This window comes from Diabrotica virgifera, chromosome 1 (genome assembly GCF_917563875.1).
Source record: "Diabrotica virgifera virgifera chromosome 1, PGI_DIABVI_V3a".
Classification (NCBI taxonomy): Eukaryota; Metazoa; Arthropoda; class Insecta; order Coleoptera; family Chrysomelidae; genus Diabrotica; species Diabrotica virgifera.
Genome location: NC_065443.1, coordinates 68,217,087 through 68,241,180, shown reverse-complemented (window position 1 = coordinate 68,241,180; position 24,094 = coordinate 68,217,087). Strand labels below are relative to the sequence as shown.

The 24,094-nt window shown below is 33.4% G+C and overlaps 1 protein-coding gene across 1 annotated transcript in view; it reads left to right on the top strand.

Moving 5' to 3' along the window:
* LOC114328336 (uncharacterized) overlaps window positions 1-24,094 on the top strand; it is a 65,235-nt gene that overhangs the window by 918 nt on the left and 40,223 nt on the right. The window contains exons 3-4 of the mRNA XM_050660063.1: window positions 4,340-4,742; window positions 9,566-10,691. Of these exons, the coding sequence (XP_050516020.1) occupies window positions 4,340-4,742; window positions 9,566-10,691 (1,529 nt within the window). The remainder of the gene's footprint in view (window positions 1-4,339; window positions 4,743-9,565; window positions 10,692-24,094) is intronic.

Genomic DNA, 24,094 nt, shown 5'->3' with positions numbered 1-24,094 from the left:
ATTCGTTATTTCGTAAACCGATGACATTACAGGTCCTTACAGGAAAATTCCGAAACAGGTCGATTTTTGTTTTTAAATTATGATATTTTGGCATACATATCATACTAGTGTCGTCATCCATCTGGGCGTGATGACGTAATCGACGATTTTTTTAAATAAGAATAGAGGTCGACTGATAGCTCATTTGAAAGGTCAATAAATTCTCTATTTAGTAATATAAACATTTACACAATTATTTGTGCAGGTGTCAAAAAAAATTTTAATTAAATTATTTAACAAAAAAAAAAAAGAATGTATGTAATTTTTATTTAATTCAAAATATGTTTTACTGTTGCCCAGAAACAGAAAAAAATGTTTAATTCAAAAATAAACATTGCTTTTCGATTAAATTCAATGTTTAAGCCAGCTCCCGCCAGCCACCTGCCTCTAGGAAGTTTGAACATATAATTTAAGCGAAAAGCAATGTTTATTTGTGATATAAACATTTTTTTACTGATTTCCAAGAACAACAAAATGTATTTTGAATTAAATAAATTATATAAATTCTTCTTTTTTTTGTCAAATAATTTAAATGAAAAATTTTTTTGGGAGCCCTGTATAAAAAATTATGTAAATGTTTATATTAATAAATAGAGAATTAAATGATCTTTAAAATGAGCTAGCACACGACTGTTCTCATTTAAAAAAATCATCGATTACTTCTTCACGCCCACATGAATGACTTCACTAGTATGACATAAATCGACCTGTTTCAGAATTTTTCCTTCAAGTCGCCCGTTTGCGAAATAATTATTCCTTTCATTTGCACTATACTGTATAGTATCAAAATAATAATCATTTTACACGCGTCAATTGACTTTAATTTGAAAACATCCAACTTATTGACTACATATAGGCTGCATTGCGGCCGCTTTAATATATCACTTAAAATGATTGTGACTTTATATAAAACCATTTTAGAGATTAAATTAAAACATGAACAATACAGCAACGTTTAGCCTTCTACCTTTTATAAGTTATAATTTGTTTTATTTTTATTATATTGATATTCATGCAACAATTAATATTAGGTATATTGTAATGAACTGTTATAAAGAATCATGAAATTATATCCTTTAGGCTTCTGAGGTTATATAAACACCTCAAATTTAAAATTATTTTATTTATATAAGAACCCCGTCAAATAAAAAGTGACTGCGCCCATGTGTAAATAGTCGAACTACAGCGGACCAGTCAATTCGTTAATTTCTTTCTTAATCCGTGACCGGTGTAAGCCTAATGAACAGTACTCTTTACACAGTACGGTGCAAATGTTTGGAATAAATTCGGTATTTCGTAAGTCAGCGACTTTAAATAAAAATCCCTAAACAGGTCGATTTTATTTTTAAATTATAATTTTTTGGAATATATATCATATTAGTGACGTCATCCATCTAGGCGTTATAACGTAATCGATGATTTTTTTTATTGAGAACGGGGGTCGTGTGATCGCTCATTTGAAAGGTTATTCAATTCTCTATCCAATAATACAAACATTAATATAATTATCCAGATTTAGCCATCCGGCCCACACTCTCTCTAAGGGCAAAATTCACTCATTCCAGATACCTAGGGTATCAAAAAGATTGATTCACTCTTTCCGTGTTATTGAGCTCTAGGTCTAGGGTGGTCTAGGTGACTTGACACGCCGGAGTATTTCCCAAAAATTTTCGCACGCATCTGAATGTCGTGACTAGCACATCTTTCATAAGGTTTGTTCCAAGTCGATACAAAACCGTTCTTGAATCGTTACGCGCTTGCGCAGTAACGAATAATTATGTACAGTAACACATTTTTCGTTACTGCGCATACTCGTAACCGTTCAAGAACGGTTTTTGTGACGGGTTGGAACAAACCTATAGCATTGTAGGTAAATATGTTCATTTAGACCCAGCATTTTGATGTTTTCTATGAGGTTCTTCGGAATGACTCCAGTAGTATAAAGAACTGTCGGTAGTATTGTCTGGGTACTTTCCAAACAATAACCTGCGTGTTAAGCACAACGAAAAGATTGTCAAGTATAGAGATCTCGAAATAAAAATAAGAAGACAATAAATTCACTGTTCAAGCTGCCACCCACTTGCCTCTTGATAGTTTGAACATTAAATTTATGCGAAAAGCAATGTTAATTGTCAAATGAACATTTTTATGTTTTCGCACAGCAGTAAAATCTATTTTAAATTAAATAAATTACATACCTACATTATTCTTTGTGTGTCAATTAACTCAATTCGAAAAAAAAAATTGGACAACCCGTATAAATAAATATGTTAATGTTTATATTACGATATAGAGAATTGAATAACCTTTCAAATATGAGCTAGCACACGACCTCTATTCTCTTTTAAAAAAATTATCGATTACGTCATCACGCCTAGATGGATGACGTCACTAGGATGGTATATATATATATATATATATATATATATATATATATATATATATATATATATATATATATATATATATATATATATATATATATATATATATATGCCAACAGAGGCGTGCGGTCCATGGAAGCGGGGGAAGCGCCATCCCTATTATATACTTCGATATAACAAGTTCGATATAACAGTAATCTACATATTATTACCTAGGCAATAGGCATTGAAAAGGATTAAAAATTAATCGCATAGGAAGGAACTCAATATGCACTATGTACACAATTCAACTACTCGGTCCACCCCTGACAGAAGCGCATCTCAAAATCGCCGCTTGTCATGCAGTTGTCCCGTATAAAAATTGGTCAGGGTTCAATGACGGCACCCACTAGTCGCGCAAATTTTGGTACCCTGCAGAAGCGATCGTTCGATCGCCTTCCAAGAGTGGGATGCTCTGACTGTTACTGCTTCTAAGGGTGCTTAGGTACATACATTCGCTTAAAGAATATTTCGATTTAAATTGTTTGCAGAGATTTTTCCTTTTACTGATATTTTATTTGACATTTTACAGATGAAGTCAATTGACATTGCATTTTGTATAAGACAAATTGATGACTTTATTAATACGATATATAAAAAACAGAGAGGCTTATGATAACATTCTACAAAAAAATGAATTTTCGCTTTCAAAATTTTTACGAATTAAAATTTGTAGGATTATATAATATATTCTTATTTAATATTTCTAATTATAATTCATCAAAATTTCCACAGAGGAATTTATTTCACTACGATTAAATAATGAAAATATTTTGATATGCCAACTTTGCATTATAAGTTAAGTGTTGTTTATGAAACAACTCACATTAGTGATAAAGATATACTCAGAAATCTGGGTATTTCTTATAACTACTGGTTTAAAAAAGTCCCTGTGTGAAGTGTCCAAGTTGTGTGAATTACTACAAACTATCCCAGTCACAAGTGCATCAGTTGAACGAAGTTTTTCAGTATTAAAATGCATTAAAAGTTTTACAAGAAATTCAACAAGCGAAGACAAACTTTACAAGTCCATTGAAAAAGACCGAATTCAACAATTATCAGAAGTTGATAGGAGAATAGAGCTCAAGTATAAATAAGTGTCATATTGTTGAAAGTTGTGTATTGTGGAAAATGCCTCGGAATTAAAAAAAAAACATTTAAATAGATCTCTTCTTTAGGAAACGAAGCCCGGAGCGAGGACTTAAGGCCCGAGCAAGCAATACAGATCAATGATAGATCACTATAGTCACTAGAAACAGCGGTAATAGAGTGCCTCACGCATTGATCGGGGTAGGATTTAGTGTGTGACTCCTTGTACCCAGGACGTCTCACATAAGCACTTTGCTGATAGAGAGCCCCTAGAGCGCATCAGAGTGTTATCAGGTGGGAAGTGGCTCGATCCTCGACCCTTAAGAAAATATTTTTATATCCTTATTGAATCGCTTCCCCTTTAGAAAAAGTCACCGCACGCCACTGTATGCCAACAAATTATAATTTAAAAGTAAAAATCAACCTGTCTCGTTATTTTTTCTTAAAGTCGCCGGCTTACAAAATGCCGAATTTCCAAACATTTGCACCATATTGTATATTGATATTGCAAGATACACACTGTGTCTACGTAACTTTGGAATCATATTATTGGAAACATTTTTATTACCAATTTTACGAATAAAAAAGTTGTGCATGGTCTAAAACCTAAGATGCAACCATCATATTGTATCATATTATGATGGGCCTCTTTATGTAATCTTTCTTGTCTGTAACCTTAGAATAATATAAATAGTATACTATTAGTAAAATGCTCTATTTGTTCTTAATTTTAACATCGTTCTTTTTTAATTCCGAGGATAACATGTGCATATAATTTTAAATTTTAGGGTCTCCTCAACCTGAGTACCGAGAATCACCCCAAGGGCAATCTTCTGATGCACACTCCCTTCAAAGGCCCCTACGAATCCCTGAGGCATCATTAAATGATTCGACGTCTTCTGATGAATATGTTGATTTTGACGACAACAATAATTCCTCCAATAGAATTGCTGTTCAAGCCTTTGTGGAGCCGATTCCTTCCAAGTTTTTGATCAAACAGTCAAGTGAGGATTGTGATACATTAAACAATGAAGTTGTACGTAGTAATCAAAATGCAAGAAGCTTAAATAAATCAACAAAAACACAAGAAAACCTTTATGAAATTCTTATTGAAAATGAGGAAGAAGAGACTAAAGCTGCTGATTGTTTAGTTTCAAAACCTCCTAGAAGAAGTCTAGATGCACTTTATAGGTAAGTTTGATTATTTTATATAAGTCCCAAAATTACATCCAAATTTAATAAATTATACAGGGTGTCCCGAAAAGATTGGTCATAAATTATACCACAGATTCTGGGGTCAAAAATAGGTGGATTGAACCTAACTTATGTACCCTAGTACAAAGTGCACAAAAAAAGTTACAGCCTTTTGAAGTTACATAATGAAAATCAATTTTTTCGAATATATCGAAAATTAGAGATTTTTTATCAAAAATGGACATAGTGGCATTCTTATGGCAGGAACATCTTAAAAAAATTATAGTGAAATTTGTGCACCCCATAAAAAATTTATGGGGATTTTGTTCCCTTAAACCCCCCTAAACTTTTGTGTATGTTCCTATTTAATTATTATTGTAGTGGTAGGGGAGCAAAGTATGCTAAATGTGCAGTCACTCGAGCGCTTTGGAGACCTATTGAGTTGTGAAGAGTAGGTCCTAAAACCAAAAAAAGTTAAGTAACATTTTCCATTTTAGTGGGCGCTTGCCATTTTTTAATTTAATTTTCCATTTCCAACAATCGTTTTTTCCGATTATAACGCCATCTATACATAATTCGAAAAAATGTTTCGAATAAAAGTTACTTATTTTTTCGCAAGGACTCCAAATCTGCAATAAAAAATGGGGGCTCCTATTTAAGATTTTAAAGTAACCCCATACCCCACCTCCGTGGGGGGTCGTGTTTGGTGCCATTCGATAGATTTTTTAAAAATAATAAATAAGTGTATTTTACAGTTTTTCGATCTGATGTTCATTTCGCGAAATATCTCGGGATTCGTATGTAAAATATTAAATTTACCCCCCACCCCTCTCCGTGGGAAGTCGCGTTTGGTATCATTCGATAGATTTTTAAAAAATGTTAAGCACGTATTTTTTAGTTTTTTGATCTGTCATTCATTTCGCGAAATATTCGCTTTTTTCTTGTGAAATTTTGGGACTCGCCCATTTCCTTACGCCCGGCTCAAATCGTCAGATTTTTTAAATATACACTCTTTTGCATGTATTTAACTTACCTTATCTTAATCTGACAATTTCGAGTTTTTTTAAGGATAGATTTTTTTTTTCGGGCCCCTCTTAACGAACTCCCCTGTGTTAAGAGCCAATATATGGTATATATAATATATGGTAGAGGTACATCTGCAGGGTACCAGGTTTCTCCCCATATGATAATCTGACGCGCTCGAGTAACTGCAAAAATCCCCGCTTGGGCTCCCCTACCATAGATTGTAGTACTATTAGTTAAACACATTGTTTTTAAAACTTTTTGTCTCTTAGTACTTTCTCCAAAAACCAGTTTTTATCGAGATATTTTGAATATTTGTCAAATCCATAATTGTATATGGTTAAGTACGATTATAGAGACCTGATAATAATATGATAAATCGTACTTAACCATATTTGTATATGGTTAAGTACGATTATAGAGACCTGATAATAATATGAAAATCCATTTGTAATTTACATTTTTAGGTATATTTTGAACCATACTAAACATGAAGACACATCTCGATAAAAGGTATCTTATCGAAAAAATACTAAGAGGCAAAAAAGTTTCAAAAACACTGTTTAACTAATGGTAGCTCAATTACTCGATAAAAAATTACAAATCTCGATAAAACTGGCTTATTGAAAAAATACTAAGAGGCAAAGAAACTTTTAAAAATATTGTGTTTAATTAATGATACCACAATAATAATTTAATTGGAACGTACACAAAAGTTTGGGGGTGTACAAATTTCAATTTTTTTTAAAGATGTTCTTGCCATAAGCATGCCACATGACACATGACCATTTTCAATAAAAAAACTCTAATAGTTTTCGATACTTATATGAAAAAAAAATCGATTTTAATTTTGTAACTTCAAAGGGCAGTAACTTTTTTGTGTGTACTATTGTATATAGGTAAGTGAGGTTCAATGAACCTATTTTTGATCCCAAAATCTGTGGTATAATTTATGATCGATCTTTTCGGGACACCCTGTATATTATAATATATTGGACTGGAATATCCCCACGTCAAATAGCGAATTATTTTTACAAATATGGCTCGATCAAAATTCTGCATGTTTTTCTCTGTTACTTACTTCTACTATACTACAGCGTTCCTCAGCAACGGCACCAGGTGTACCTGGAGTCGGTTGTGATGGCGTATTCTTATTAAGCAACCCCAAAAACTTCCCAGTAACCTATTTGCATCAATTTAGTGCCGAATCCCTCAAAACTCCAGATGAATAACTGCCTTAGCAGTGAACCTGGGCACCATATGCTCCGGTGGTCGGATCTGATGGCGTATTCTGTCTTGAGCGACCCCAAAAACCCCGAGTAACAAAATTTGCAGTTCAAAACGCAACTATGCATTTCCATCCATTGTTCTATTATAGATTTTTTTTTTGACATCGACTAACTTCATCGATTTCTAGTTTGAATCTCATTGGTTCTGTACTGGTCACTATTGGTTTAGATTTGCTGAGTACAAGTAACCTTGCTGTCATACTTTCACCATGTGAACAAGTCAAATCCACAGCTCAGATGTTACCTGGGGCATATAAGTAAAATACTTTAAACATCCATGCTTAATGTAGCATTTTAAACCGATGTTTCCTTGACGGACTACTTTTACAGGGCTTTGACCCACATATTTTTGTTAAATTATATATCTTGGTGGCTAGCATGTACATTTCACGTAAGCACTGATGATGACTGGTAAACCAGTCGAAAACTAGTTATATGATTGTGATGTAGCCCTTTTTAGGGATTTTAAATATACCTTTTTATAAAGGATTTTACTGTTTTTTGTATTACATGGTAATACAGGCCAACTACAGGAAAACTTTTTCCTTGTGGATCTTTTAATTAATGTTGTCAGTTGATCCTTCATTGCCCCCTTCTCCATATTTCACAAATTTATTTGTATTCCCATCTTTATTTGCAGCATTTCTGTTTACTAGTTTTTCAAATGTGTTTTGTTTTGTAGGTACATACTTCATGCTTGCTTATGTCAACTTCTTCATTTATGGTAATATATTTGTTGTTAGCCGTTCCAACGTCATTTGCTGTTCTTCTGTATATAACTTCTTTAGATATTCAATATGTGCATTACATGCATCCTCTTCGATTAATTTCAGGTCAATTAATTCCTTCGTATCCGTTGTTTGACCTCTTAAGCGCTATATTTCTTTCTTCTTCTTCTTCTTCTTTTTGTATAGACATGACTCTGTCTGTTCAATGTGCCTCTAGTAAGTTGTGCCATCGTTTTCGTGGTCTTCCCACTGATCGTCTTCCTATTGGGGAACCATCTCTCGCTGTCTTGACTATCCTATTTGTTGTCATTCTGCGTATATGGTCATGGGGTCGTGTTTCTGCCGCGTATGTCATTATTGGTCTGATGACTATTTTGTAAATTCTGCAGTGGTGTCATGGCAAAATTAGCAGTGCCGCAACGCACTTTCCTTAACTTTTTTACAAGTAAAATATGAGTCTATGTTTTTTTAATACAAATTACGTCTGCATATTTTAAAATGTATATATGTATGCAGAGACTAGAGCGTTTTCTATAATCCATGTTTTATATACAAAACCTAAATTATTCTCTATTTATTTTTTTTCTTTTATTAACTAGTGCCGGAACGGCGTTCCGGCGCGTTCCGACACCATGACACCACTGAAATTCTGCCTTTCATTTCTTTTCCGATATTTTTATTTCTCCATATTGTGTCATTCAGGCAACCTGCGGCTCTGTTTGCTTTATTCACTTGATCTTCCACTTCTGTTTTGAGCCTTCCATAGCTAGATAGTGTGATGCCTAGGTATTTAAACTCCATCACTTGTTCTATTATCTGACCTTCCAGCTCCAATTTACATCTTATTGGATCTGCTGTTATAACCATGCATTTTGTCTTTTGTGAGGAAATTAACATGTTAAATTTTCTGGCGATTATGTTGAATTGGTGCAGCATACGTTGTCAATCATCTTCACTTTGAGAGATTAGTATTGCATCGTCCGCATAGCAGATTATTTTAAGTTGTTTTCTCCCATTTGGTATTCTTTTTTAATTCTTACTTTTTGTATTATTTCGTCCATGATCAGATTAAACAATAAAGGACTCAAGGACTAAAGGACAAAGGACTTAATTCATCGTCCACTTTTACTTTTATTGTGTTGTTCCTATATTTATTTGCATCCTTAGTGCTTCTTTTTATATTCTTTTTACAAACGTATGTATAGACACATTTCTTGTAATCTTTGTAAGCTTGTTACGTCTTGTTTGGCATGTACTTCATGTAAGCCTTTTTTCCTTGCATTTTTCCTTTACCCCTGCACAGTACCACGAGTTTTTCGCTTTCGGTGAGACTCATCCTAGTTTCGAGAAACTAGGATGTTTGCTTTAAACTTTACCGAGGAATTTTTGACTCCATGATATCATTATACGTGTATCAGGTTAACAGGTAGGTTGCAGTGAGACACAAATATTGTGTCTCATATTGTTTTCAATAACAGCCGCGTGTTTTCAATAACAGACCGTAGTTCTCTCGGTAGCATAAAAACGGGTTAATATGTGGACCCATTTTTTTAAATTATGACAGCCAACGCGCAACGTGTTAATAACAAAAAAAGTAAAACTACTTCTACTTAGTCCTTATATCTTGCTATGGGTCTATCTCTCCTAATTATATCCAGCTTCTGGTTATACATATGTAACTCTTATTTTCTTGTATTATAATGAGATTATCAGTTTTCCCTTATATTGTTTTCTCCATTTTTATATTTTCAATTTTATAGTGACGAGTTTATTATTTTAGATCTGCAAATGGATACAGCACTTTAAGAAGATGGAATAGAACACCATTACTCGAAAACGATGAAAGCGGTCCTACATTCTCACAAAATTATTCATCAAGGTTAGGCTCAAAAGAGAGTCTAGACTCCAATGAAGTGTGGTTGTACAATTTTGCAGAGGACATAATTTCGGCGGATGATAAAGCAATTCGAAGAAATAGCTGTGTGCTCAACAACTCCTTCGATAATACTAAAAATAGTTCAATCATGACGGATAACAGCTTATACGAATGGTGCAAAGAGTTTGAAAAAAGTTTTAAAAGAAACTCGTTTGTGGGAAAGAACTGCAATTTAGAGAAGAATGTTGCGTCTTATGAGACAATAGATTTGAGCCATCGGAATAACTTAGAGAATGTTAATTATATTTATAATGTAGAAACTGATTATGCAAAACCAATCTACGTGAAAGATCAATCTACTACACTAAATAAAGATCTTGAATCATGTAAATATAGATATTTTAAAGGTGTTCACATTTCCGACATTTCAACATTAAACCGTGCTACAAAAACACAGATTTCAATAAATGAAGACAAAGTGGAGCCACAACCTTTCATTTGTTCCGAAAAGTTACAAAAATCTCTCAAAAATAACTATCTGGGAAATCGCTGTAGCACTCCAAACGAAGAAATTGGCCATGAAAGCACCAAGGAAAATGGAAGTAGCAATATACTTCTTCAGGGGCATGGTAATCCTCCAATACATGAAAATATCAACAATAATGATGGACAAAAACAAAAAGATAACACTACCAAGCAACTACTCACAACTGATACAGAAAATGAAATAGCTAATACCAGTGGGATCATTAGAAATTTCGCCAAAGATTTTAGCAATAAAGAACCCATGCAAAGAAACTACGAACTATTTCCTGAAGTACCAAATAATATTCCATTAGATGAAATCAATGAAGAGAACGATGTATCAAAGCTTATAGACGAAAAATTTGTAAGCAACATTTTTAAAAGCCGCCCATCTAAAAAGTGGAAACGTCCGAGGTTAGGAAAGGACCTTTTCACCAATATTACAATTGTAGAAGATCGATCCAAGGAGATGAGTCAGACTGAAACAACCGTTTATGAAAATGAGGTGAGTACCAAATTCCTTCTTATTTTTATAGAGATGGGAAACAATAACCAACCGCGACATGCCAAACCTTATTAGTATACAAAAAGCGATCCTCAATATTATTGTTTTCATGAAAGCTATCCGTGGAAAAAATTACGTACAGTAGGAAAAATGAAAGAATACCCATGAACGAACATATAAAACACGCTGTATTTTCCTGTCACCGTGTCACACAAAAAATTGGCCAGCGCAAGTACATGTAATAATTATTGTTACATGTACTTGCACTGGACAATTTTCTTGGTGACACGGTGACAAGAAAATACAGCGTGTTTTATATGTTCGTTCATGGGTATTCTTTCATTTTTCCGACTGTATGTCTTGTTTAATCTGAATTTGTATCATTGGTTTATAAATTAATTTTGATTAACATTGTGAAACATAAAAAAGCAGACAAAACCTTTAACATAGAACTTTGATCAAAAATCAAAAAACTTAACAAAAATAATAAGTAACAATATTAAATAAAATAAATAAAATAAAAAAGAAAATGCTGTATGTGTCCATCACCATTTCTTCATAACATAACTAACTCTTCAACTCTTCTAACACAACTTTTCGCTTGATTAACAAGCGAGCAGAACATGCGATAACTTTTAAAGAAGAAGAGCAATAAATTTTTTCTTGGATCATTAAATTTGCATTTAAGTCAGATAATACTTTCGCATTTAATTATAAATGATTTATCAATTTTTGAACCACTGTTCTGCTAGCTTGATTATCAAATTAGCAGAACATGCGATAACTCTTAAAGAAGAAGAGCAATAAATTTTTTCTTGGAACATTAAATTTGCATTTAATTCAGAGAATACTTTGGCATTCAATTATAAATGATTTATCAAATTTTTGTTCTAGTGTTCTGCTAGCTTGATTATCAAGTTAGCAGAACATTCGATAACTTTTAAAGAAGAGCAATAAATTTTTTCTTGGAACATTAAATTAGCCTTTAATTCAGAGAATACTTTGGCATTCAATTATAAATGATTTATCAAATTTTTGAACTAGTGTTCTGCTAGCTTGATTATCAAGTTAGCAGAACATGTGATATCTTTTAAAGAAGAAGAGCAATACATTTTTTCTTGGAACATTAAATTAGCATTTAATTTACACTTAATTATGGTATAAGAATAACTGTGTTCTGCTGACTTTGTTCTGCTAACTTGATGGATGTTAAACTGTAAACAGTTTCGAAGTGGATCTTCTGTCATTCTTTTGGTTTTTCGTTTGTTAATCTTAAGACCAACTTTCAAAAAAATTAGTTCGTTGTATATTTCTATAATTCTTCTTTAGATGCAGCTTTGGTTTTGGTATTGTTTGCGTACATAATGTTATAAATTTTGATGCCGTTGATGATAATTCCTTCTTCCCAGTTCTCTAGAGCATGTCTTATAATCTACACGACACGCTGTATATGTTGAAGATTGTGGAGCTCAATATACGCACCCCTATGCGTATTGAGCCAATTTAACAAGGGCGTTAAGTTGGCTTTCAATCTTGACCTGGATAGTGTTATTGTCTTACAGAACTCTTATGAGGTAGATCAAATGATGGGCTCTACTCAGTTCTTCGGGGATGATTCATAGTTGCTGCTAACGGGCGAAATCGCGGGCTTTAGTTTATTAAATATAGCATAGCTTGGTATGCCGAATTTCCTGGCTTTTCCGACAATATGTCTTTTTTAAAATCTGTTCTCTAGTGCCTCTGCCAGGTACAATGCCCGCCCACTTGATTCGGCGGCAGTTATGGTAGGATGTAATATTTGAGAGGCTCTGATAAAATTTGCAGTATCTGCCATAATCTGCAGCTTAACTCTAATATATGTGTTTATTTATATACCCTTGGTTTTATTGCTTTAACCAGTCTTTGGCAATAGTAAATTTAGTTTCTACAATTTATAGTTTTTTCGGTTTATCATCTATAATAATATCGTTTCTTTACGTTTGTATTTGATTCTGCTGTCAACTATTCATAAGAAAATCTTTTGGTGCGGTTCATCGTGACAGTTAATCGATATTGTCACCATTTGTTTTAGTTGGGAATAAATATACATTTTAGCCACCCTGGGGAAACCATTAAATCGGTATTATACCCATAATACATTAAAATATTTACTTTGGAATACCACTTAATATCTTCTTTTGTCTACCGGTTTTATCAGTCTAGCACTTACCCAAAAAATCTGTTTATTTATACCTTGTCATTTAAATCGCCATACTCACTATTGTCAATATCCTCTAACGGTTGTACTATGCTATACTTTCCAAATAGGTACTTGATTTGGTCTGAGATACCAGCGCATGATCTACGTATCTCTTTCAGCTAATTAATCCTTTTTTTTTAATCATTTTAATACTTTTAGTCCGTTCTTTAACGGTAAAATATTGCAAAACCTCTAAATTTTAAAAAACCGCTTGGATTGATATGAAATTTGGCATACACATAGCTAACAAGTCAAAGAAAAAAAGTGATATTGTGCCGATATGTGCTTTTGCCCTGGGGGTGGTTTTCACCCCCTGTTGGGGGTGAAAAAATATTCGTCCAAAGAAAGTCAGGAATAATTCTAGTCAGGCTAATTTTAAGTAACTTTTGTTCTATAGAGTTTTTTCACTAAGTCAATACTTTTCGAGTTATTTGGCAGTGAATATGTTCATTTTTTAACATAATAACCACGCTTTTAGACGGTTTTAAAAATTTTTAAAAAATGGTGTATCTATCACGTCTCTATACCTAGCAGAAACAGAGTTATAGCTAATGAAAAATAGGTTCATATTCTTCAAATTCCAAATGGAATACTTTAACGTGAAATAACCAAAAATGAAGCACATTTCGGGGAAAACTCATTTCAACTTATTGAAAATGTTTAAAAAAAGCTTCATTTTCGTTTTCTAAAAAAAATTCTAGCATTAAAATTAAAAAAGTTACGCTCAAAATAAAGTTAGTCCCTTTTGTTTTTGGTAAACAAAATCGAGAAAATCACCTCCTAATTAGTATCTTAAATGAACTTAATCGTTACGCCTTTACAAGTTTCTTGACTCGTGTATATATTGTTATATGATCTGTAAGTTTCATCGGTTCAAAGTCTTTATTATTGAAAGGGCTGTAGTTAAAATGGGTTGAACGAGTCACTGATCACGAATGTATGCAAATTTAGAAACACAAAATCTTAATCAATTTTTGTCTAACAGAAAAACAAAAAAATACACAATATTCAGAAAAGCAAATCTGACTTTTTTTGTTTTTCGAGATTGTTAGTATCTCTAACAATTTCTAAGTTATTTTGAAAAAAAGCAAATTTTTCAAAATTTAAATTTTTAAAAATTTTACTTTGAAACCAAATTTTTTCAAAAAGAAGCACTTCCAATCGATGAAACTTACAGATCATATAAACACAACATAAGTAAAATAATTTGTGGAGCAGTTACGATTAATTTAATTTAAGTTGCTAATTAGGGGGTGGTCTTCCCGATTTTTATTGCAAAAACAAAAGGGGCCAACTTTATTTTGAGCATAACTTGCTTAAATTTTATGCTAGAACCTTTTTGTAAAAACAGAAATAAAGCTTTTTTAAACACTTTAAAAAAGTTACAATAGGTTTTCCCCAAAAAGTGCTTATTTTTTTGGATATTTCACGTCGAAATATTTTATTTGAAATTTGGTGAATATGAATCTATTTTTCATTGGTTATAACTCTGGTTCTACGAGATCCAGAGACCTAACGCGTACACCATTTTTTTTAGTTTTTTATAGGCTATATTTTTGCTAAGCACATTTTTTTCGACAAAATACTTACTTTTTGAGTTATTTGCAAAAAAACGTCTAAAAATGTGAACCGTCTAAAAATTTTGTTGAAAATTGAACATATTCACTTACAAATAACTCAAAAACTGTTGACTTGGCGAAAAAGCTCTATAGAACAAAAGTTACTTAAAATTAGTCAGTTTACCCATTTCCGGACTTAGTTTGGACATATATTTTTTCACCCCCAAGAGGGGGTGAAAGTCACCCCCAGGGCAAAAGCACACATCGGCACAATATCACTTTTTTTCTTTGACATGTAAGCTATATGTGTGCCAAATTTCATGTCAATCCAAGCGGTTCATGACTATTTATAGTTCTATTTTTTTCTTCCCCAATTACCAAATATTCGGTTTTTGGAAATTGTTTTTACTTAGTTTATTTAGCTTATGCCTCAACAACTAAAGCCATTGGCATGGTACAGTTTATCTTGCAATCAGATTATAGTGTAATTTGTAGTATGTGTGGAGTAGATGTCTTGTCACTTAGTAAAGTCGACTTCATTGTCTTTACAAAAATACGCTAATTTTATCCGAACGTCTGCGGTTTCTCCGGTTAATGCCGATCAATTTAATTATTTCAAATTCTAAGGTTCCGGAAAAATATTTTTTAGATAAGAACATAAAAATATACTATCGTTCTACTAAACAAGGCAAAATTATGAAGGCTAGTACCAGTATTATAACGAAAATTAACCATTGATATAATCATCGGTACCTGTATAATACAGAACTTTTTTAATTAACAGTACCTTCCCAACTTTGTTCAATAATGATTGTTACTGTACCAAGTTGCTTTGTGAAGTGAGCGGTGATGAGTAATAAAAGTTGAATGTCTTGTATTGTTGCTAATGTTGGGGAAATATGTTTATAACAGTTCAAGTTCAAGTGCCATGGATTATACAGCACATTTTGCCATATTGCTTTATTTGTAACATTATGTAAGTATTTTGAAAATATTTATCAATCAGTGATTGTTATTGTTTATTTATTATAAGAGATTATTTAAATTAAATTAAATTTGTTGTATATTGGTTTCGATATGAAACTTTTTCCTTCTCTTGTCCCCAAGCCTCAAGGCACTAGCTGTATTTACAAAATATTTCGTATTTTTTGCAGTACTGGTGTAATATTTCTCGTATTTGTATTAGTTAAATGTCACAATTTCTTGCAAAGGTCCCAGCTATGTCCTTGTTTCGTATGCCATGCTTTTTTCCAAGTTCTCTTCTTAATTTTTGCTTAGTAAATTTTTATTGGTCTTGTATTTTTCATACTTTGAATGTGACTTCCCAATTTAGTTGTGTTTGATAAATTATTTTAAAAAAATACAAACTCTAACAAAACTACATGATTTAACCCAAGACACATTTTATTATGATTTCATGTAATTTTTTTCTTGTATTTTGGTATTTTCAACATTTTGTTGATTTTTTCACCCATCAAAAATAAAATAAAATTCTACATTCCAAATTTTTTTTCCAAAATTTATCTGTATTTCCTATTTTATATTAATTTTTTCTATATCTAATCTATTTCTATGTCTTTTTACCTGTTCCTATATTATAGTTGCTAACTTGAGTAATAATTACTAATTGAGTAATAGATGGTTTAACACAATTTACGACAGTTTTTTATTATCTATAATATTATTTATTTTTATTATAGTTTGTGCAAATTTTTCCTCTATTATTTGATTCATTAATGCATGAATGGTATCGATGCTCATTTTCCCATTTTTAAGGTCGCTACATATTATGCGTGATTCGCGATTCGTAATATGCGATTCGCGGGCAGTTCACGAATAATGTGTAGGGTTTTGTTCGTTAAAAATCGTTTTGTTCGTTGTGATGCGTGATTTGTTGTAGTTCTTAAGCTGGCTACAGACTATGCACGATTCATGATGCGTGATTTGTTGTAGTTCGCAGTAATTCGCAAATAAAGCATACAGACTATGCGTAGTTCTCGATTCGTAATGCACTATGCCAGATTTATCTATAGTTCGTCGGTTCGTGTTGATGCGTAGCCTTTGATGTTCGTTAATTTACCTCCCAAAAAAGCGAATTAAGCTCACTACTAAACGCTTAAGCCAATAGTGTGTAGTGTCTTGTTCGTTACAAATCGATTTGTAAACAGCATGATTCGTGATTCGTTGTAGTTCTTAGTAATCCGCGAAAAAATCATATGGTAGGGGAGCCCAAGCGGGGATTTTTTGCAGTTACTCGAGCGCGTCAAACTATCATATGGGGAGAAACCTGGTACCCTGTAGATGTACTTCTACCATATATTGTCTCTTAACACAGGGGAGTTCGTTAAGGGGGGCCCGAAAAAAAATCTATCCTTAAAAAAACTCGAAATTGTCAGTTTAAGATAAGGTAAGTTAAGTACATGCAAGAGAGCGTATATTTCAAAAATCTGAAGATTTGGGCCGGGCGTAAGAAAATGGGTGAGTCCCAAAGTTTCACAAGAAAAAAGCGAATATTTCGCGAAATAAATGACAGATCGAAAAACTAAAAAACATGTCAATATTTTTTAAAATCTATCGAATGATGCCAAACACGACTTCCCGCGGAGAGGAGTGGGGGTAAATTTAATATTTTAAATACGAATCCCGCGATATTTCGCGAAATGGCTATCAAATCGAAAAACTGTAAAATACACATATTCAATATTTTTAAAAAAATATAGCGAACGTCACTAAACACGACCCTCCACGGAGGTGGGGTGGTGGGTTACTTCAAAATATTAAATAGAAACTCCCATTTTTAATTGCAGATTTGGATTCCTTACGTAAAAATAAGTAACTTTTATTTGAAAAAATTTTTCGAGTTATGGATAGATGGCGTTATAATCGGAAAAAACGATTGTAGAAAATGAAAAATTAGATTAAAAAATGGCAAGCGCCCACTAAAATGGAAAACTTTACTTAACTTTTTTTGGTTTTAGGACCTACTCTTCACAACCCAGTAGGTCCCCATCACGCTCGAGTGACTGCACATTTAGCATACTTTGCTCCCCTACTAATACAGATTATGCGTAGTTCTCGATTCGTAATGCGCGATGCCTGATTTATCCATTCTTCGTCGGTTCGTGTTGATGCGCAGCCTTTTATAATCATTAATTTACCGCTCACAATAGCGAATTACTGTGAACATACGAATAATGTTGTTTACGAATCGATTTTTAACGAACAAGACCCTACACACTATTCGTGAACTGCCCGCGAATCGCGTATCTCGAATCGCGAATCACGCATAGTCAAAGGCTGCGCATCAACACGAACCGACGAACAATGGATAAATCAGGCAACTACAACGAATCACGCATCGCGCATCACGAATCGCAAATCGTGCATAGTCTATAGCCAGCTTTAGCATTTCTGTAGTCACTTCTTTTTGTCCAGACGTCCCCTTATATTTTTTTTTATTTTCCATCTTCCGTCTTCTTATAACTTACACTTAAAATAGTTTCTTAAATCAAAAATAAATATTTAAATACTAGCCATTACTACCATAAATTATTTATAAACATTTTAAATGTTTATTTTTTATATCACAATTGACAAGTGTTGGTAAAATAATTACTATATAAAAAATATGGTTATCTTATTCCTTTATGCACTTTTTGTTTCTTTAACATTGTCGTGTTTGGACAATTCACGTAAATATTATTAAAACGACAACCGCTCAAACAATAATTATGCAAGTGTCTTGTCTTATCAACATAACCTAGATTAGTAAAATTTAAAGTATACAGGAAGCGACTTGCCAATTACTTTTGTGAAAACAATCAGTTGTACCGCAATCAAAATCGGTGACAAAAGGACAAAAGCGTGTCACGGAGTCAGTAAGATAGTAAAGTGTGCAAAAATTGGGTTTTGGTAACAATTCGCTAAAACAATCAGTGTCATGAGTTAACCTGATATTGAAGGTAGGCAAGTTTATTTTTTAATTAAAAATGATGATATTGGTCTAATCCTAATCACTCAAGAAACTTCACTAAAAATGGATATATAATCTGTTTCCTTTTTTTGTACTTATTAATGAGATCTGTTACATTCGATATGTGCTCCACTTTTCAGGCATCAATCTGAGTCTCAGGTGTCCGTCTATATAATTTTCACCAAAGATCATAACTTCTTCTTCTTCTTCGTCTAGCGATTCACGTCCACATCTGAACATAAGCCTCTTCAAGTCTTTCTTTCCATTGTTTTTTGTTGTACGCTACTTGTAGCCAATTTTTCCCGGCAGTTCGTTTCAGATCATCTGTCCATCTCATAGGAGGTCTGTCTCTGGGTCTTTTGTGTTCGTATGGTCTCCAGGTTAGAATTGTTCTGTGCCATTTTTTAAGATCGCTCCTAGCTACATGTCCAGCGTATTCCGATTTCAATTTTAGTGATTTTTGTACCACATCGGTGACTTTGGTTTTCTGTCTTATACATGTGTCTGTTTTCCTGTCCTTAAGTGATATGCCTAGCATTGCTCTTTCCATCGCGTGTTGAGTGACTCTGAGTATGTTCATATTCTTTTTTGTGATTGTCCATGTTTGTTCCCCATATGTTAATAGTGGAATAATGCATGCATCAAAAACTTTAGATCTAAGATATAGTTGAATTTGCTGATTTCTGAGTATAAATTTCAATTTGCCGAATGCTGCCCATGCTAACTTTCTTATTCTTCTTTTTATTTCTTCCGTTTGAATTTCCCTATTTAGTATTATTTTTTGTCCTAAGTATATATATTCTTCAACTTTATCTACAACTTTGTTGTTTATTATTATCATTGAGATCATAACTATGTAACCTATATTTGTTCTTGTATAAATCTCTATTAAATCTTCATTATCTACATGTTTTATGACTTACGCACACTTTTCTCTGTTTGGGTTATCTTGTTTTTCTATTATCTACAATGGACATCTCTTCTCTGTACGAGTCTTCTCTTACTGATTTGATTTGCACATCCCTTATCATAACTTAGTTAAAGACGAAACACGCTGGCTTGACTATCACCTCTCACATATTAGCCCGAAAATGGTCCAGTATTTCCAGGTTACATAGTTAGCTGAAATTTATTTTATTTTCAATTTAGTTTATTCTTATCTGTTTTTATTCCATATTCTAGTCTACACAAAACCAAACTTAAATGGAACCATCTGGCATTTTTTTATTATTTTAAGCGAATTATTGCTAAATTAAATTTTCTTCCATCGCATCTCTCAGGAGTCAAATCAACATAGCTATTTCTGATTGGATGAAATTTAAATGATTTTTTCCCGATCCTAATTCCTCCCCAGAACAATACCCTTCCTCTTTTATATTTATGAACAAATCTGTCAGTTTCCGTTCTTGCTTGTCTTCCTGGCCCTCTAGATACACGAATTCGATTTTACACATCCAATTTTCGTTTGAAAATAGCACACTTTTCCAATTCAATATGTTCCAGTTTTGGTCTGTACGACACCAATTTACGTGATCAACCTTGTGCTGCCTGGTTAACTCGGGATCCCGTAACTTTCTCCTGCTATATAGTCCTTGGGCACGGCAACTATTCTTCTTATCGTTTCAACTAAAATATTTACACCTATAGCTTCCAAAAGCTGCAGGTTTCAAATACATAGTGATTCCACATAAGTTTGGTTGAGTGTATTTGTTCTACATTTTTGAAACACAAACATTTGGGTTACACATAGCAGCAGTGCGATGCAGTATTTTCTTTTTTTTTTAAGATTTTATAGTGGTGGACTTATCGATACTTGCATGGTTTTGTTCCAAGCTGACTCATCATATGTTTAATTTCTGAGTTTCTTATCTATATCTAATGGAAGATGGCTGTTCGTTTAGACCGGCGTATCCTCTTTGCAGCATTCCATTAATATGTCCTCTACAAGTTCTTCAGTTCTTACTATTTCTCGCAATTTGCTTGACTTGACTTCTTCTTCTTCTTGTAGTTCCTTTTCCTATCGGAGGTTGGCTATCATCACAGCTATCTGTACCTTATTGGCGGCAGCTCTGAAAAGATCTACTGAGCTGCAACTATACCACTCTCTTAAGTTTCTCAGCCAGGAAATTCTTCTACCTATGGATCTTTTCCCCTTAACTCTGCCCTGCATTATGATATGCCCTGCATATCTCATATTTCTCACCTCTGGTAATGTGGCCTAAATATTCCAGCTTTTTTGATGTTCTTTATCACCTCGCAATCCTTTTGTAGCCTTCTTAACACTTCTGCATTCGTAACTCGTTGGATCCATGGTATTTTCAAAATCCTTCTATAGGACCACATCTCAAATCCAACTTCCTTCTAGCTCAATTCAAGTATGTCATGTTCTCTTGTCGTGGTTCTTCAACAGCTTTTATCTGGTCTTCCCCTTCTTCTTTTTTCGTCAAGTTGGTACCTGATTAAATTAGTTTGATCTTTGCTTACCAATCGATTTAATTGTTTTTAGTTTAATGGTAGTTATTATCGTCTTTTGTTTCTTCATAATTCTGAATTTTTTTTTTATTATAGGTTATTCACTACATGCAATCAATAAATAAAAAATTATAAGCATGTTAGTTGTTTGTTCAAAGGGGTGTAAGTATAAATTTGGATTTGTTATCCAGTGATAACAAAGAATCCACTATCTTCTTAAATTATGGAACTGTGCCCTGAAAGGGTAAGTAGTTCACTGCACGACACTTCACTTCACTGCTGCTTAGAACCTATGTGGTAGCTCCAGTGGTTTGTGCCTCCTCAGTCTCCGAGTCTGCTCACTATTATCCAGCAGGTTTAGTGCAAGATTATTAGGGTGGTTTTCTAATTTTACCAAATAGCGGCTGCTGTATTCACTCACTGTCTCCTTTACTGTGACTACTTGAAGATCGTCTCTGATTTCTCTGTTAGGTATAAACCAAGGTGCATTGGTTATGGTCCGTAGTACCTTCGACTGGAAGCGTTCCAATATCTTTATGTTTGAGTTTACAGCCGTACCCCATAGTTGTACACCATATGTCCATATTGGTTTTAAGGCTACTTTATACACCAATAATTTGTTTTTTAAACTAAGCTTTGACTGTCTTCCAAATAGCCAGTAGTATTTGCTGAGTTTCAAGCCAAGTTGTTTTCGTTTGTTAAAAATGTGCTTTCTCCAGGTCAGTCCTTTATCCAAGTGCATCCCTAAATACTTAACGCTGTCAGATTGAGGCAGATCTTGTCCATTTAATGTAACAGGTGGCACTGTACCTCTGCATTTGGTAAATGTAACCTGCACTGATTTTACTTCATTGACTTTGATTTTCCAGTTTCTTGTCCAGTCCTGAATTTTCACTAGATGTTGTTGGAGAATTCTTGCGGCTATGACTGGGTCTTTGTGTTTGACCATTATCGCTTTATCATCTGCAAAGGAAGCTGTGATTGTTTGGTTGCTTACTGGAAGATCAGCTGTGTACATAAGATAGAGAAGTGGAACAAGAACACTGCCCTGTGGTACCCCCGCCTTTATCAATGTGATTTCTGATGTTGACTGTCCGTACCTTACAGTAAAATATCTTTCTTTTAGGTAGGATTCCATAATAATGTACAGTGTGTGGGGGAGTGATTTTTTAAATTTAAATAGTAGTCCATCATGCCAAACCTTATCAAAGGCTTGATTCACATCTAAGAAAGCAGTCGTGCAGTAACTTTTTTGCTCAATTGCTTCATTTATTTCGTCCACTACTCTGTGGATCTGTTCAATTGTGCTATGATCCTTTCTGAATCCGAATTGGTGTTCAGGAATCAGGTGGTTTTCTTCTATTATGGGAGTCAGTCGGGTTATGATTAGCTTTTCTAGGAGTTTACCAAGGACTGGCAGCACTAACTCTGAGTAGATAATATTTTGAATGAAGTAAAAGACAGACGTACTCTCAATCATTTATTGTACCTTCCGACGACCGGTTTCGCTCTCTATAATATGCAGAGCATCTTCAGGTCAACGGTTGCAAGTCACTAAATGCTACAAATAAAAACCAGAGTTAGAACCATAAGATCAAGCCAATATTGAACAATATACATAAAAGGTTATTCAGACAGCAGACAAATACATATGCATGTACACACAAGAGCATTTGTTGGCTGTCTCTCACCACTTATCTCACCACCCTCAAGAGTATTCCATACACTTGCTAACCTTTACAACATTCTCCGTCTATTCCACCATATCCCATTGGCATAATTTGAGCAAGATAGCATGTTATTGAATACTCAGGGAGTAGCCCCTTGTAGCGGACTGTAAGTACGACACGTTATCATTGCATGATTACAGACTGCATACATTTGCATGTGTTTGTAGACGTGAGGGCGTTTGTTGCCGCCTTTGTGTGTACATGCATAATATGTATTTGTCTACTGTCTGAATAATCTTTTATGTATGTTGTTCAATATTGGCTTGATCTTATGGATCTTTAGCATCTTTTATAACCAGACATTGTTCTAACTCTGGTTTTTATTTGTAGCATTTAGTGACTTGTAACCGTTGACCTGAAGATGCTCTGCATACTGTAGAGAGCGAAACCGGTCGTCGGAAGTTACAATAAATGATTTAGAGTACGTCTTTCTTTTACTTCATTCAAAATGAGCTCTTACATGCAACCCATTCAACATTTAGATAATATTTTCTCACACCCGTATATTTTTCAGATTTTTCTTAATTGTGATTTAGAAACAAATGTTAATCTTTTTGTAGTTGTCTTTTGATGTTTCCAAGTATCCGCATCATACTAGAGCAGTTGTTCCCAACCTTTTATGTCTGGCGACCCACCTTCTGATGTTTTTTCATATTCGAGACTCATCCCTCACCCATGATGCCACGGCGGAATTTTTGAGCAGAAATTGTTTAAACAATTTTTTTAAACAAATACAAAATATCACGTTTTTTTGCTCCATAACATATACTTTTAAGTTTCGTGGGTCATTCTAAACAAGAAAGGTATGTGTCAATTTTCTCAAAAATTGATAGTTTTCGAGTTATACGCGATTTAAAATCTGAAAAATGCGAAAATACGCATTTTCGAGGCTTATAAACTCATATTTAACTCGACACCTGCCACGTGGGGTGCTACGAGCACCCCATAACACATTTTCATCAAATATTTGGTATTTCAAGTTTGTTAACCATGCTGTGTGTCATAGTAGCTTTCTATAATATTATATAGCATATATCTGTTTGCGTTTGAAGTGGTTATTTAGTGTCATTCTGAACTTCTAAAGTCGAATCGGGGTGCCACCATCTGGTAGTTTAAGTTTTAAATTTTTTTTGTTATTTTGATAAACAGGTCAGATTTACATTTTTTATTGTAATAACTGATTTAAATTATTAATATATAGTTTCTATACGCAATAAATCTTAATTTCCTAGATATTTTACTTCACTTCATTTATTATGGGTTGGTACTTGATAATTTGCTTATAACACCTTTTTAATTTTATTTTTTAACTTTTATAAAATATTAGTAGCTAATAACTTAATAAAACATGTTTCTTTATATTCTTGTGTAACTCAACACTTTATTTTTTGTTTATAAACAAGTAGATTACAGAAAATGTTTAAGGGGTG